The 17,214-nt window shown below is 46.4% G+C and overlaps 1 protein-coding gene across 1 annotated transcript in view; it reads right to left on the bottom strand.

The window, feature by feature from the left end:
• Positions 1–9,144: 9,144 nt before the first annotated feature.
• Positions 9,145–17,214, bottom strand: part of HHLA2 (HHLA2 member of B7 family) — a gene marked incomplete at its 3' end in the record, with an annotated part of 67,786 nt that continues 59,716 nt past the window's right edge. Inside the window, exon 7 of the mRNA XM_082248102.1 lies at positions 9,145–9,368. Within this exon, the coding sequence (XP_082104228.1) occupies positions 9,145–9,368 (224 nt within the window). The remainder of the gene's footprint in view (positions 9,369–17,214) is intronic.

Here is a 17,214-nt window from a genome sequence, read left to right as displayed (position 1 = left end):
TGTGACCCCCATAGAAAGATCTACAACTGAGCAAAGGTTACTGTGGCTTATATCTGCAGTGATCTCTATTCCTACAGGTATGTGACCCCTATAGAAAGATCTAAAACTGGGCAAAGGTTACTGTGGCTTATATCTGCAGTGATCTCTATTCCTACAGGTATGTGACCCCCATAGAAAGATCTACAACTGAGCAAATGTTACTATGGCTTATATCTGCAGTGATCTCTATTCCTACAGGTATGTGACCCCTATAGAAAGATCTAAAACTGGGCAAAGGTTACTGTGGCTTATATCTGCAGTGAACTCTACTCCTACAGGTATGTGACCCCTACAGAAAGATCTACAACTGAGAAAAGGTTGCTGTGGCTTATATCTGCAGTGATTTCTACTCCTACAGGTATGTGACCCTAATAGAAAGATCTACAACTGAGCAAAGTTTACTGTGGCTTATATCTGCAGTGATCTCTACTCCTACAGGTATGGGACCCCTATAGAAAGATCTACAACTGAGCAAATGTTACTATGGCTTATATCTGCAGTGATCTCTATTCCTACAGGTATGTGACCCCTATAGAAAGATCTACAACTGAGCAAAGGTTACTGTGGCTTTTATCTGCAGTGATCTCTACTCCTACAGGTATGTGACCCCTATAGAAAGATCTACAACTGGGCAAAGGTTACTGTGGCTTATATGTGCAGTAATCTATATTGCTACAGGTATGTGACCCCTATAGAAAGGTCTACAAAACTGAGCAAAGGTTACTGTGGCTTATATCTGCAGTGATCTCTATTCCTACAGGTATGTGACCCCTATAGAAATATCTACAACTGGGCAAAGGTTACTGTGGCTTATATCTGCAGTGATCTCTACTCCTACAGGTATGTGACCCTATAGAAAGATCTAAAACTGGGCAAAGGTTACTGTGGCTTATATCTGCAGTGAACTCTACTCCTACAGGTATGTGACCCCTACAGAAAGATCTACAACTGAGAAAAGGTTACTGTGGCTTATATCTGCAGTGATTTCTACTCCAACAGGTATGTGACCCTAATAGAAAGATCTACAACTGAGCAAAGTTTACTGTTGCTTATATCTGCAGTGATCTCTACTCCTACAGGTATGTGACCCCTATAGAAAGATCTACAACTGGGCAAAGGTTACTGTGGCTTATATCTGCAGTGATCTCTATTCCTACAGGTATGTGACCCCCATAGAAAGATCTACAACTGAGCAAATGTTACTATGGCTTATATCTGCAGTGATCTCTATTCCTACAGGTATGTGACCCCTATAGAAAGATCTACAACTGAGCAAAGGTTACTATGGCTTATATCTGCAGTGATCTCTATTCATACACGTCTGAAAGACCTGTAGAAAGATCTACAACTGAGCAAAGGTTACTGTGGCTTATATCTGCAGTGATCTCTATTCCTACAGGTATGTGACCCCCATAGAAAGATCTACAACTGAGCAAAGGTTACTGTGGCTTATATCTGCAGTGATCTCTATTCCTACAGGTATGTGACCCCTATAGAAAGATCTAAAACTGGGCAAAGGTTACTGTGGCTTATATCTGCAGTGAACTCTACTCCTACAGGTATGTGACCCCTACAGAAAGATCTACAACTGAGAAAAGGTTGCTGTGGCTTATATCTGCAGTGATTTCTACTCCTACAGGTATGTGACCCTAATAGAAAGATCTACAACTGAGAAAAGGTTACTGTGGCTTATATCTGCAGTGATCTCTACTCCTACAGGTATGGGACCCCTATAGAAAGATCTACAACTGAGCAAAGTTTACTGTGGCTTTTATCTGCAGTGATCTCTACTCCTACAGGTATGTGACCCCTATAGAAAGATCTACAACTGAGCAAAGGTTACTGTGGCTTATATCTGCAGTGATCTCTATTCCTACAGGTATGTGACCCCTATAGAAAGATCTAAAACTGGGCAAAGGTTACTGTGGCTTATATCTGCAGTTATCTCTATTCCTACAGGTATGTGACCCCTATAGAAAGATCTACAGCTGAGCAAAGGTTACTGTGGCTTTTATCTGCAGTGATCTCTACTCCTACAGGTATGTGACCCCTATAGAAAGATCTACAAAACTGAGCAAAGGTTACTGTGGCTTATATCTGCAGTGATCTCTATTCCTACAGGTATGTGACCCCTACAGAAAGATCTACAACTGAGAAAAGGTTGCTGTGGCTTATATCTGCAGTGATTTCTACTCCAACAGGTATGTGACCCTAATAGAAAGATCTACAACTGAGCAAAGTTTACTGTGGCTTACATCTGCAGTGATCTCTACTCCTACAGGTATGGGACCCCTATAGAAAGATCTACAACTGAGCAAAGGTTACTGTGGCTTTTATCTGCAGTGATCTCTACTCCTACAGGTATGTGACCCCTATAGAAATATCTACAACTGGGCAAAGGTTACTGTGGCTTATATGTGCAGTAATCTATATTCCTACAGGTATGTGACCCCTATAGAAAGGTCTACAAAACTGAGCAAAGGTTACTGTGGCTTATATCTGCAGTGATCTCTATTCCTACAGGTATGTGACCCCTATAGAAAGATCTACAACTGGGCAAAGGTTACTGTGGCTTATATCTGCAGTGATCTCTACTCCTACAGGTATGTGACCCCTACAGAAAGATCTACAACTGAGAAAAGGTTACTGTGGCTTATATCTGCAGTGATTTCTACTCCAACAGGTATGTGACCCTAATAGAAAGATCTACAACTGAGCAAAGTTTACTGTGGCTTATATCTGCAGTGATCTCTACTCCTACAGGTATGGGACCCCTATACAAAGATCTACAACTGAGCAAAGGTTACTGTGGCTTTTATCTGCAGTGATCTCTACTCCTACAGGTATGTGGCCCCTATAGAAAGATCTACAACTGAGCAAATGTTACTATGGCTTATATCTGCAGTGATCTCTATTCCTACAGGTATGTGACCCCTATAGAAAGATCTACAACTGAGCAAATGTTACTGTGGCTTATATCTGCAGTGATCTCTATTCATACACGTCTGTAAGACCTATAGAAAGATCTACAACTGAGCAAAGGTTACTGTGGCTTATATCTGCAGTGAACTCTACTCCTACAGGTATGTGGCCCCTACAGAAAGATCTACAACTGAGAAAAGGTTGCTGTGGCTTATATCTGCAGTGATTTCTACTCCAACAGGTATGTGACCCTAATAGAAAGATCTACAACTGAGCAAAGTTTACTGTGGCTTATATCTGCAGTGATCTCTACTCCTACAGGTATGGGACCCCTATAGAAAGATCTACAACTGAGCAAAGGTTACTGTGGCTTATATCTGCAGTGATCTCTATTCCTACAGGTATGTGACCCCTATAGAAAGATCTACAACTGGGCAAAGGTTACTGTGGCTTATATCTGCAGTGATCTCTATTCATACAGGTATGTGACCCCCATAGAAAGATCTACAACTGAGCAAAGGTTACTGTGGCTTATATCTGCAGTGATCTCTATTCCTACAGGTATGTGACCCCTATAGAAAGATCTAAAACTGGGCAAAGGTTACTGTGGCTTATATCTGCAGTGAACTCTACTCCTACAGGTATGTGACCCCTACAGAAAGATCTACAACTGAGAAAAGGTTACTGTGGCTTATATCTGCAGTGATTTCTACTCCAACAGGTATGTGACCCTAATAGAAAGATCTACAACTGAGCAAAGGTTACTGTGGCTTATATCTGCAGTGATCTCTACTCCTACAGGTATGTGACCCCTATAGAAAGATCTACAACTGAGCAAATGTTACTATGGCTTATATCTGCAGTGATCTCTATTCCTACAGGTATGTGACCCCTATAGAAAGATCTACAACTGAGCAAATGTTACTATGGCTTATATCTGCAGTGATCTCTATTCATACACGTCTGTAAGACCTATAGAAAGATCTACAACTGAGCAAAGGTTACTGTGGCTTATATCTGCAGTGATCTCTATTCCTACAGTTCTATAAATATTTTAGAATGTTGCAGAAACTGACCGATGAAGAATACTGTGACCTCACACAGGAATCTTGGCCCTCCCTACACTACTACTCACTCACTGGCGCTATACTGTCTGATATGATGTAAAGAAATCAATCTATCCCTACCTCACACAGGAACCTTGCCGTTCCTACACTGCTAAAAATTTCTCTCTGCACTGTCTGACTCCAAAAAAACTACTCTCTCCCTGTCTGAATCGCGTGCCTGTCCCTGTCTGATCGCCTGCACAATGACACTACACGCTGCGACTGCACGAGCAGCCTTTATGTAGTGTGGGGTGTGTACTTGGCCCCTGAGCAATGATTGGCTAAAGGCAGCCTGCCTTTAGTCCAATCATGGCAGAGATCATTTGATTGGCCAAAGCATGAGGTCAGGGTGTATGCTTTGGCCAATCACATAACGCGGTGCATGCGCGGTGCACGTGCAGTGCATTAGGGGAAAGTCTAATTTCCCACGAAGAAGCACATTTGTGCGTCATTCGACGAACGATCGAATTGGCGATGTTCGAGTTGAACTTACCTTCGACTCAAACTCGAAGCTCATCCCTACCAATGAGGGAGCCAATCTGTCATCACTAGCAGAGGCAGTGGTGACTCAATGCTCAACTGTAGGAGAGACAGACACTGGAGCCTCTTCAGCCAAAATGGTATAGTTGCAATTAGTGATGGACGAACATCGGCCGGGGCGGCGAAAGTTAGCCGCAAACTTTCTCAAATGTCCGCGAACCGAAAGTTCGCGGCGGGCCCCACTGACTTTAATGGGAGGCTAATTTTAAAAACCTTTAGGTCCTATTTGCAGCCACAAAAGACTTACTAGCTGTGCACAAATAGTCCCACCACATGGACAACGTCATAACAGAAGTATTGCAATTGGAAAAGTTTACCTGACAGATAAGAATGTTGTATTCTGTGGCTGAAGGTACATTTGGCATTCACAGGATAAATGAGTAAGTGTCGGCCAGTATAGGCCACAAAAATTAGCCCGCATGGGTTTACCTGACAGCTAAGAACGTTGTATTCTGTGGCTGGAGGTACATTAGGCATTCACAGGATACAGAAGTAAGTGTCGGCCATAAAAGGTCCCAAATATAAGGCATTCAATGGACATGAAATGCCTTTTCTGCCGCTGTATTTACCGAAGACAAGGACCATGAATTGTTGTGGGTGGATGGCGGTCTGGCGGATATTTGTGGCCTGTCATGAGGAATTTCAATGAAACATGGTCTACTGGTCACATGTGTTGAATTCCTTAGAGATCCATGCCTCATTCATTTTTATAAATGTGAGGTAGCTAACACTGTCATGAGCTAGGCGAGTGCGCTTATCGGTCACGATCCCCCCTGCTGCGCTGAACGTTCTTTCGGAGAGGACACTGGACGGGGGGCAAGCCAACAGTTCCATTGCAAATTGTGCAAGCTCTGGCCAGAGGTAAAGCCTGCCCACCCAGTAGTCCAGGGGTTCATCACTCCTCAGATCGTCCACATCGGCCGTTAACCTGATGTAGTCGGACACCTGTCTTCTAGGCTTTCCCCGATGCTGGATCCAGAGTACAGCTGTCGATGGGTCAGCTGAAAGAAGGATCTCATATCTGAAGTGACCAACACATCTTCAAACCGCCCTCTTCTTGCAGGCGCTGTCTGATTGCTACCTGCAACTGTCTCTCTGTGAGTGGAAATTCCTCTGCCAGTGCACGCAAAAGCAGAATGCAGCATTTCTCGCAGCAAGGCCTGGAAGTGCTGCATTCTGACCGCCCTCTGTGATGGTGGTAACATTTCCGCCATTTTTTGTTTGTACCGGGGGTCTAAGTACATTGCCACCCAGTACTGGTCCTTGCCCTTTATACTTTTTTTATGGGGTCCCCCTTAAAACACTAGAGCATGAAGGCCGCCATTCGCACTAAACTGGACGCGGTGTAGTGGCCTGGCTCCAGCTCGTCATCCAGGATAATCTCGTCCTCGTTCTCCTCCCCCCATCCACGGACCACACCAGGGATCAAAGACAGGTTTACAGCATGCTCTTCTTGCTCCTCCTCATCCGCCCCGGCACCATCCTCCTCTGATTCCTCTTCAGACTCCTGTTGCTGACTTGCCTCAGATGGAGTAGCACTCCCTGGGAATTCATCCAACAGTGCGCCTTCCTCATCTTCCTGCTCCTGCTCCTCGGTGGCTTGATCAATGACACGACGCAATGCACGCTCCAGAAAGAAGGCGTAAGGTACGATGTCACTGATAGCGCCCTGGCTGTGACTGACCAATTTGGTGATCTCATCAAATGGCCGCAGAAGTCTTCATGCGTCGCGCATGAGCAGCCACTGGCCAGGTGAAAAAAAAACCCCAAGCTCCCCAGAACCTGTCCTGCCGCAGAGTTCGTACAGGTAGTCGTTAACTGCACGTTTCTGCTGGAGCAGCCTATCAAGCATATGCAATGTTGAGATCCATCGCATCGGGCAGTCACAAATAAGACACCTGACGGGCAGATTGTGTCACTGCTAAATGTCAGCAAGGCAAGCCATTGCTGTGTAAGATCTTCTGAAATGGCCGAGATTTTCCTGGCCCCCAGGGTATTTGGCAACGAATCGCTGCACGACCAAGTTCAGGACAAGTGCCATGCATGCCACATGTGTTATTTTTCCCTGTTTCAGCGCGCTCAGCAGATTGGCACCATTGTCGCACATCACTTTACCAACTGTCAAATTGTGCAGTGTCAGCCACTGATCTGCCTGTGAATGCGAAGCTGAAAGGAGTGTAGGACCAGTGTGGCTCTTGGCTTCCAGGCACAACAGATGCAGCACAGCATGGCAACGTCTCACCTGGCATGTGGAATAGGTTCTGGGGATCATGGGTGGCGCAGCGGAAGAGACGGTAGCAGCAGAAAAGGAGGAGTCAGCCCAGGAGGAGAGGGAGGATGGAGTAGGAGGAGGAGAAGAAGAGGCAGGTCTGCATGCAATCCGTGGCGGTAAAGCCAAATCTACATGGGTGCCACGGTTAACATGCTTGATAATACTTTTTAAAGTGATTTTGTCACTGTTTGTAGTACTGCTGCAGAAACGCTCAACACACCAGTCACAATGCTGCACAGTGCACAATACAAATCCACTATAATATGCTTTCTACAAACCCGATTCCAAAAAAGTTGGGACACTGTACAAATTGTGAATAAAAACAGAATGCAATGATGTGAAAGTTTCACATTTCAATATTTTACTCAGAATACAACATAGATGACATATCAAATGTTTAAACTGAGAAAATGTATAATTTTAAAGGAAAAATAAGTTGATTTTAAATTTCATGGCATCAACACATCTCAAAAAAGTTGGGACAAGGCCATGTTTACCACTGTGTGGCATCCCCTCTTCTTTTTATAACAGTCTGCAAACGTCTGGGGACTGAGGAGACATGTTGCTCAAGTTTAGGAATAGGAATGTTGTCCCATTCTTGTCTAATACAGCTCAACTGCCTTAGGTCTTCTTTGTCGCATCTTCCTCTTTATGATGCGCCAAATGTTTTCTATGGGTGAAAGATCTGGACTGCAGGCTGGCCATTTCAGTACCTGCATCCTTCTTCTACGCAGCCATGATGTTGTAATTGATGCAGTATGTGGTCTGTCATTGTCATGTTGGAAAATGTAAGGTCTTCCCTGAAAGAGAGGACGTCTGGATGGGAGCGTATGTTGTTGTAGAACTTGGATATACCTTTCAGCATTGATGGTGCCTTTCCAGATGTGTAAGCTGCCCATGCCACACGCACTCATGCAACCCCATACCATCAGAGATGCAGGCTTCTGAACTGAGCGCTGATAACAACTTGCCCTTGTCCTCTTTAGTCCGGATGAAATGGCGTCCCAGTTTTCCAAAAAGGACTTTAAATTCTGATTCGTCTGACCACAGAACAGTTTTCCACTTTGCCACAGTCCATTTTAAATGAGCCTTTGCCCAGAGAAAACGCCTCCGCTTCTGGATCCTGTTTAGATATGGCTTCTTTTTTGGCCTATAGAGTTTTAGCCGGCAACTGCGAATGGCACGGTGGATTGTGTTCACCGACAATGTTTTCTGGAAGTATTCCTGACTCCTGAGCCCATGTTGTGATTTCTATTACGGTAGCATTCCTGTATGTGATGCAGTGCTGTCTAAGGGCCCGAAGAGCACGGGCATCCAGTATGGTTTTCCGGCCTTGACCCTTACGCATAGAGATTGTTTCAGATTCTCTGAATCTTTGGATGATTTTATGCACTGTAGATGATGATAACTCAAAACTCTTTGCAATTTTTCTCTGAGAAACCCCTTTCTGATATTTCTCAACTATTTTTCCCCACAGCATTGGGGGAATTGGTGATCCTCTGCCCATCTTGACTTCTGAGAGATACTGCCACTCTGAGATGCTCTTTTTATACCCAATCATGTTGCCAATTGACTAAATAAGTTGCAAATTGGTCTTCCAACTGTTCCTTATATGTACATTTAACTTTTCCGGCCTCTTTTTGCTACCTGTCCCAACTTTTTTTGGAATGTGTAGCTCTCATGAAATCCAAAATGAGCCAATATTTGGCATGACATTTCAAAATGTCTCACTTTCAACATTTGATATGCTATCTATATTATATTGTGAATAAAATATAAGTTGATGAGATTTGTAAATTAGTTCATTCTTTTTTTACTCACAATTTGTACAGTGTCCCAACTTTTTTGGAATCGGATTTGTATATTAGAAAGTCTATTATAAGTGATTACACCCCTATAAAGTGCACTGCACACCTATAACAAATACCAGTCCTTAAAATTACTTTTGTGGACCTTAACAGAGCGATTTGTGTCACTGACAGTCTGTCCCTGCTGCACACAGCCAACCTCTCCCTACACTGACAAAAAGCAGAATGTGAAATGGCCACCAGGTCAGGTCTATTTATAAGGTAGGGAGTATGTCCACGTGCTGAAATGTTTCAATCGGCTGTCCCGTTCCACCTGATGGCTGTGTCATGGGTCAAAGTTCTCCCCAATGTAAACTAATATGGCCACCGCAAACAACACCATATGTTCGCAAAATCGGCGGGCTGCGAACAAGCAAACCGACCGCTGGGCGAACCGCAAGGCCATTTCTAGTTGCAATTATCGATACTGGAAGCTCCACTGAAAGCCTAACCATTCTACCTTTCCACTGCTGTCTAGGAAGTGAACTCTTGTTTCTCTTATAAAAGGAGTGAATGACAGAAGGGCTTTGAACATTGCTCTCAGTTCAAGAGCATTTAATACTATGCCTCGTAAGCTGAACATCCCATGACCTTGTGCAGCCTGCTCTTTGAAATGAGTCCCCCAACCTTTCTGGCTGGGGTCTGATGTGATAATGTTTCATTTGAAAACAACAAATGGTCAGTTAAAAAGAACCAAGGATACTCAGGCACTCTTCAGCTGGAAGAGACTTTGTTCCCAAAGCACCTTTGACTTTCTCTATCGGAGGACGGATCTTCCCTTGTGAAAGTTCTACTGAATGTTTCTGTGTATCCAAAATGCCCCCAAGAACCTCATTCTTTAGGCTGGGCAGAGGAAGTTCTTCTTTCAATTAATTAACTATCAAGTTTTTCTAGATTGTGTAGCAGAGCATCACGATGCTGAAAAAGCATCTCCCAATTGCTGGCTAGAAGGATGCCATCTCAGTAATGGTCTATTCTCATCCCTCTCGCTATTGCAGACAGTAGGACCTTTGTGAAGTGAAGGTATATTCTGACACCTGCACTCTATATACTATGTTGTATAATAAATCATTCTAATTAGTGATTATTGTCTCCAGAGTTGCTGGTTTCCAAGAGGCCCCAACTGTTTTAATGAGGTTCTTCTGTAAGGCTCCTTTCACTCTGATGGACAGATTTGGTCCGCCTGTCAGTTATTCAAGTGGACCCAATTGGACCATCTATGGCTCTCTATGGAGCGGCGGATGTCAGTGAACATGTGTCTGCTGACGCCCGCCGGCATCCGTCTAAACCTGTCCCGATCCTTCTCCATCCATCTGGCGGATGGGATCGGATGACAGTTGGATGGGAACGGACAGGCAGTCTGTTTCCATCAGACAGCCCATAGTGAACAACGGGCTGTGTTTGGGTCTGCCCTGCAGCAGTGGAGTGGACAAGGACCTGTCATCCACCTGCTCAGTGGGGATCAGCAAAGAGATCTCCTGCTGAGCAGGCAGATCCACTTGCAGACTCCACCAATGTAAAAGGGACTTAAGGCACGTTCAGTGGTAATTCTATGTTTCTCTTTCGTTCATTGATGGACACAGCTCCTGATTGTAATAACCACTGGGTTAAACTGCCCCCTACAGGAGTAAGACACTAGGCAGAAAAGAATTCTGGCTACACCCATGGGCAGTTCCAGGGGGTATACTCCCTCTCTCTGCTATAGCCATTTTTTTCTGCCTAGTCAGGAGTAATGACCTTGTTCCTTGGTTCCTTGCTGGGATCTCTAGTCCTGGCAAAAACATTTTAGATAGAAAATTTGTTTCTCCTGGATTTTTTCCTGTGAGATCTACAATCAACTGCCGGACTGGGTGATGGGCTGGATAATCTACATCCAGTGGTCGGCTCAGTCTGGCCAGTGAGCTCAAGCAGACCTCCGCGCTAGGTCGGCCGCAACATAGCCCCACTGAACGGGGGCTGCCCTGCAAGTTAAATGCCTTACGAGGTCGCATACAACTAAGTCTCGGCCGAGTCGCAGCATTTCTCCTGGCCGACAGCCCCCCCATTTCGATTGAGAGAGGCTCTGTCTGGAGCGGTGCCCGCCTGATTGCTGGTATGGTGAGTAACTGTCACCCTCTTCCCCTGAAGGTTTTGGGGTGGACGTGAGCCCCTCCTTGGGACAGTCAGACCCCTGGGTTCCCCTCCTTTCTGCAGGCACCCCCTCTTGCCAAGCCCCTCATCCTGCCCCCCCCCCCCCCACGCTGGGATTATTTGGGTGGTCTGGCCACTTTTCTGGGATGGGGGCAGGGCCGCTAACTGGCGATGGGGTCCGGGGGGGTGAGTCGCTGGCAACCGGATGATCGATCGTGCGGAGGGGAGGTTTGTACCTGGTGGGAGCTCCTGCCAGTGCCCCCGTCCTGCCTAGATCTGTCTATGAGGCCTGGTCTCCCTCCTGGGTCCCTGTAAGCCTCGTGGTGCCGCACGGGGCCATTTTGTTGTAGCCTGTTTGTTTCTATACACGGTGGCCATATTTGTGTAGTCTGGTGGCCATTTTCTTATGGTTTGCCATTGGAAATAGCAGCAGCCATGACAGTGGAGCCCTGTGGGCAGCAATATCGGTGGTGAGAGCCCTTCCTCATCCCCTGGTGCTAACTCCTGGAGCATTTTACTTCCTGATCACCGCATGTGTAGTGCAGATTATCCAGGTGGCTGCAGGGACCTGTTTCTGCTGGGTGGTGAGTCTGGTGGGGATCTCTCCCTCTCTGCCGAGGATCATTTTGTGCTTTGTGCCTGGCGACAGGGTGGTGCTGCCAGCGCAGTGGGTGTTGTCCCTTAGCAGTGTTTTACACTTTTTGTGGGTTCCCCCTGGTAACTCATGGAGTCTTTGGTGCACATTTCCCCACCTGATCCCCTCTCTGAGGCTGTGGGGCCCTCCGGGTCCCAACCATCCATCCATGCACTGATGGCGGTCCTGGAGTCCCGGGTGGAGGTGGCTTGCGAGCGACAGGCTAGCAAAAATCACCCTCCTTTCCCTGCCTCATCTGTCTCATCAGATCCTGAATCTAATTTGGCTGCCGTGCACGTGGGTCACCCTGCTGGGTCTGCAACCACGCGCCTGAAATCCTCTGATAGTGAGGATGATTCCTCCATGTCTGCGACCGCGCACAGAAATACCTGGACCTTCCTTCTCAGCTCATAAGTAGTTTATTCGTCCCTCAGGGTCAACTGACAGGGGCTCGAAGCCTTTCAGGGCCTCTTCTGGAGGATCCAAAGCCTGGTAAGCCGAGAGCGGGCTTCTCTAGACCCATGGACAAGGCTCCTTCTTCATGAAGGTGCGCCCTTACCCGTATTGGGGTTGGGGAGATGTCTTCGCTGATTTCCGGACCCATGGACTTCCCGGTTGCAAGACAAGTGGGTCCACAAAGTCATTTGGTCCGGCGTTACCCTTTGGTCTCGCATCTGCTCATCGGGTCTTCATGAAAGTGTTAGCCCCAGTGCTAGCTTTGCTACACCAACAGGGGATCGTGGTACTGGGCTCCTTGGATGATCTCCTTCTGTGAGCGGAGTCTCCCTCTGCTCTGGTGGAGAATCTGGAGTTCACAATACGAACTCTGCAGGAGTTCGGCTGGATTCAGAATTTTCAGAAGCCTGCTCTGGTTCCATCCACAAAGCTGGACAATCTGGGCCTTCCTCTGGACAAACTGCAGGCTGCAAATTACCTCCTGCTGTCCAAATGGTCATCCCTCCGGACCTGCATGCGGGTGCTAGGCCTGATGGGGTCTACCTTCGAGGCAGTTCCGTTTGCACAGTTCCATACGAGGTCCCTGCAAAAGGAAATTCTGACCAAATGGGACAAGACTCCGCAGTCCCTGGACAATCAGATCCGGCTGAGTCGGGGCACGAAGGAGTCCCTGATATGGTGGCTTCATTCTCCAGCGCTTCGGCTGGGAAAATCCTTCCTCCCCTTCTATTGGACAGTGGTCACCACAGATGCCAGCCTGTCCGGCTGGGGAGGCATCCTTGGCAAGCAGTCTGCTCAGGGGATCTGGACGCTGGAAGAGTCCAGACTCCCGATCAATGTCTTTGAACACCAAGCGATCAGACTGTGTCTGGATCATTGGACAGATTGCCTTCAGGGTTGTCCAGTGTGCATTTATTCAATTGGACAATGCCTAGGCCGTGGCTTATATCAATCACCAAGGGGTCATAAGAAGTGTCCTGGTGGCTCTGGAGGTAGCTGGCATTCTAAGATGGGCAGAAGGTTTAGTTCCAGCCCTCTCCACGGTACACATTCCCAGGGTGGAAAACTGTCAGGTGTTGGACCACGGGGAGTAGTCCCTTCATCCGGAGGTGTTTCATCAGCTGTGTCTCTGATGGGGTACTCCCGAGGTGGATCTGTTGACGTCTTGGCTCAACAGAAAGGTGCAGGGGTTTGTGGCTCAGTCAAGGGATCCTCTGGCGAATGCCACAGACGCGCTGGTGGCCCCGTGGGGTCAGTATTGTCTGATTTAAGCCTTCCCTCCTCTCAAGCTTCTGCCAAGACTTCTACGCAGGATCGAGGCAGAAGGGATTCCGCTCATCTTAGTGGCTCCAGACTTGCTTCTCCAGGCTTGGTACGCTGATCTGATGTGGCTGGTCGCCGACGTTCCTTGGCAGCTTTCTCTCAAGGAGGATCTGCTGTCCCAAGGACTGATCTTCCATCCTGCTTTACAGTTGCTGGCTTTGACAGCTTTGGCTGTTGGGACGCCAGGTGCTGTAGGATAGGGGTTTATCCGAGTCGGTGATTCCCTCACTGTTGAAAGCTAGGAAATCTACCTCTAGGAAGATCTACCAACGTACGTGGAAGAAGTACATTGCTTGATGTTAGTCTTTTGGGGTTCTACCTCGCTCCTTCTCGGTGGCTCGGATCTTGACCTTCCTTCAACGAGGGGGGGGGGGGTTGAACAGAAATTGGCCTTGAGTACCATCAAGGGCCAGGTGTTGGCTTTTGCGGTCTTCTTCCAACGACCTTTGACCACACACTACCTGGTGCATACATTTCTTCAGGGTGTCCTCCAGTGCGGGCTCTGTTGCCGCCTTGGGATCTTAACTTGATTCTTTCTGCTCTACAGAAGCCTCCCTTTGAAAATATTTGGGAGATTCCCTTGCTTATGCTATCCCAGAAGGTGGCCTTTTTAGTGGCTATCACCTCTGCACGCAGGGTGTCAGAACTGCCAGCGTTATCCTGTCATTTACCTTACCTGGTGATTCACAGGGATAAGGTGGTTCTTCGCTCCTATTTGTCTTTCCTTCCAAAGGTTGTCTCTGATTTTCATTTGAATGAAGACATGGTGTTGCCATCCCTGTGTTTCAGGCCTAAACATCTGAAGGAAACCGCTTTCGATGCCTTGGATGCGGTCTGGGATATTAGGGTGTACCTGGCAGCTACGGAGTCTTTCAGGAAAACAGACTCTCTCTTTGTGCTCACGGATGGACCCCGAAAAGGGTTGTCCGCTTCCTCTGCTACCATTTCCAGATGGATCAGACGACAGATGGTGGTTCAGACCTATTCCATCAGGGGTCAGGTTCTTCCTTTCCCTGTCAAGGTGCACCCTACTAGATCGCTTAGTGCCTCCTGGGCTTTCCGTCGTCAGTGACGCATGTTTGCAAGGCGGCCACCTCGTCGTCGGTGCACACTTTTACAAGGTTTTGGAAAGTGGATGTGTTGGCATCTGCAGATGCTTCTTTTGGTCGCTAGGTTTTGCAGGCTGCTTTTCTAAGAGGAACTGATCCTCTCTGAGAGTGTGTTGTTTTTTTCAGGTGGGCTCCAATTGTTTTGTTGAGCTCCTGTTGCCTGGTTGGCTAATGTTTAGCCTTGGTAATATTTTGGTTGTTTCCACCCCTCATGTTTAACCACTTACGGACCGCCTACTGCAGTTTTACGTCGGTACTTTGACGTTTTTTTTAAACTGCGGGCGGTCGGCTTTAACATAAGGGTGGTCCCAGTGGCAGATTCGCCGCGGGATCACCCTTATGGGCAGCGGGAGAGGTGCCCCTCCCGCCGCTTTCCAGTCATTCTCCCTGCTTACCGGACCCGCCGGTAGCGGGGAAAACGATCTGGTCTGCTGTCCCCTCAAGCAGAAAGTCGAGTGAGGGCAAGATGGCCCTTACTCGATTCTATGGCCTTGGAGGACCGGAGAGATGCCAGACGTCGCTTGCTAGCAACGGATTTAAAGATCTTGAAAAAAATTACTTTTTTTTTTAGTGTAGATGTGAGATCTGAGGTCTTTTTGACCCCAGATCTTACATTAAAGAGGTCCTGTCATGCTTATTTCTATTACAAGGGATTTTTACATTCCCTGTAATAGGAATAAAAGTGATCAAAAGTTTTTTTTAAAAAAATGTAAGTGTAAGTGTAAAAATAAAAAATAGGATAAAATAAATGGGAAAAAAAATAAAAAATTAAAAGCGTCCCGTCCCCGTTAGCTTGTGCGCAGAAGCGAACACATACGCAAGTTGTACCCACATATGTAACGGTGTTCAAACCACACATGTGAGGTATCACCGTGATTGTTAGAGCGAGAGCAATAATTTGAGCCCTAGACCTCCTCTAACTCTAAACTGGAAACCTGGAGACATTTTTAAATTGTCTATGGGGATTTTTAAGTACCAATGTTTGTCGCCATTCCACGAACGTGTGCAATGTTGAAGCATGACATGTTGGGTATCTATTTACTCAGTGTAACATTATCTTTCCCATTATAGAAAAAAATTGGGCTAACTTTACTGTTTTTTTTTTATTTTTTAATTCAAAATGTGAATTTTTCCTCAAAAAATTGCGTTTGTAAGAACGCTGCGCAAATACGGTGTGATAATATTGCAACAATCTCCATTTTATTCTCTAGGGTCTCTGCTGCTAATATATATATATATATATATATATATATATATATATATATAAATTAGGGATGCACCGAAATGAAAATTTTGGGCCGAAACCGAAACCGAAAATGCAGGATGCCCTTGGCCGAAAACCGAAACCGAAAATGACTTTTTCCCCCAAATAATTTTAAATTGGATAGAACAGGGGCATACACCAAAAACAGGCAGCGACGTTCACCTGTCGCTGCCACCCTGTCACAGTATATGTAGTGATGGGTTGGCAAGAGGTTAATTTAATTACCAATGGTATTTGTATTATGCAGCATGAGGGGTTAATGTATTGCCACTGCTGCATTAGTGACCAACCAGTGGCAGTTAATTAACCCCTTTGTGGTGCCTTAGTGCAACCAGTATCAGTGTTAATTAACACTGGTTGCACTGATACTGGTTGCACTGATACTGGTTGCACTAAGGCACCACAAAGGGGTTAATTAACTGCCACTGGTCGGTCACTAATGCAGCAGTGGCAATACATTAACCCCTCATGCTGCATAATACAAATACCTTTGGTAAGCTTGCCTCAGTGGAAGTGAATGGGTGTTATGTCAGATAATGGAGTCCGGATGGATGATAGAAAAGTACAATGAGCGGATTGGCTCCCTGATCGATGACAGAGCTCTTTCTCTGCCTCTGTCTCTCTCTATGTCCAGCACATGTCTCTCTATGTCCAGCACATGTCTCTCTATGTCCAGCACATGTCTCTCTATGTCCAGCACATGTCTCTCTATGTCCAGCACATGTCTCTCTATGTCCAGCATGTCTCTCTATGTCCAGCACATGAAGAGTGTATCTTGCTCCGCTCGCTCGGAGCGTCCCCCCTCCCCCCCTGCACGAGCCTCTCCTGCTGCCGAGAGATAAGACAAGAAAAAAAAGTAAACAATTCTCGAGCGTCTCATGCAAAGGAGGCTTCTCCGTGATGAGATCACAGGAGGGGGATTTCCGCCTGGATAAATCTGATTGGCAAAGACTTAATAATCCACCAATGAAGTGAGGGAGGGGCGGGTCTACTCGACCACAATGGTTTTCGGAGGAAGAAACTTCATGTACATCTGCCGCTGACAGGGAAGTAAAGTGAAGCTCACAGTTACAACTATTAGCGGCCGCTCGCCCGCCCGGTCTGTTAGTTGATTAATGCACAGATCGCAGTTTCGGCATTTTTAACCCATTTTCGGCCGAAATGGGATAGGCCCATTTTCGGCCGAAAATTTCGGTGGCCGAAATTTCGGTGCATCCCTAATATAAATATAACGTTTGGGAGTTCTAAGTAATTTTCTAGCAAAAAAAATGATTTTATCTTGTAAACAACAAGGGTCAGAAAAAGGCCCGTCCAGAAGTGGTTAACACTGCTTTGGGACATCCCAATGGTTTTGTGGTTTTGAAGATCAGGAGCTGTGTCCATCAATGAATGAAAGAGAAAATAGAATTTTTGACTTACCGTAAAATCCATTTATCTTATGTTCATTGATGGACACAACACCCACCCCTCTGGAGTTATTATTCTCCTGCTTGTAACAAAACTGAGTGGCTATAGCAGAGAGAGGGAGTGCCCTTGGGACTGCCCATGGGTGTAGCCAGAATTTTTTTTTGC

The sequence above is a fragment of the Pelophylax lessonae genome (assembly GCF_965119305.1).
Source record: "Pelophylax lessonae genome assembly, chromosome: 2".
Lineage (NCBI taxonomy): Eukaryota > Metazoa > Chordata > Amphibia > Anura > Ranidae > Pelophylax > Pelophylax lessonae.
Note: the sequence above shows the minus strand (reverse complement) of the source record. Positions and strands in the feature narration are given on the sequence as shown.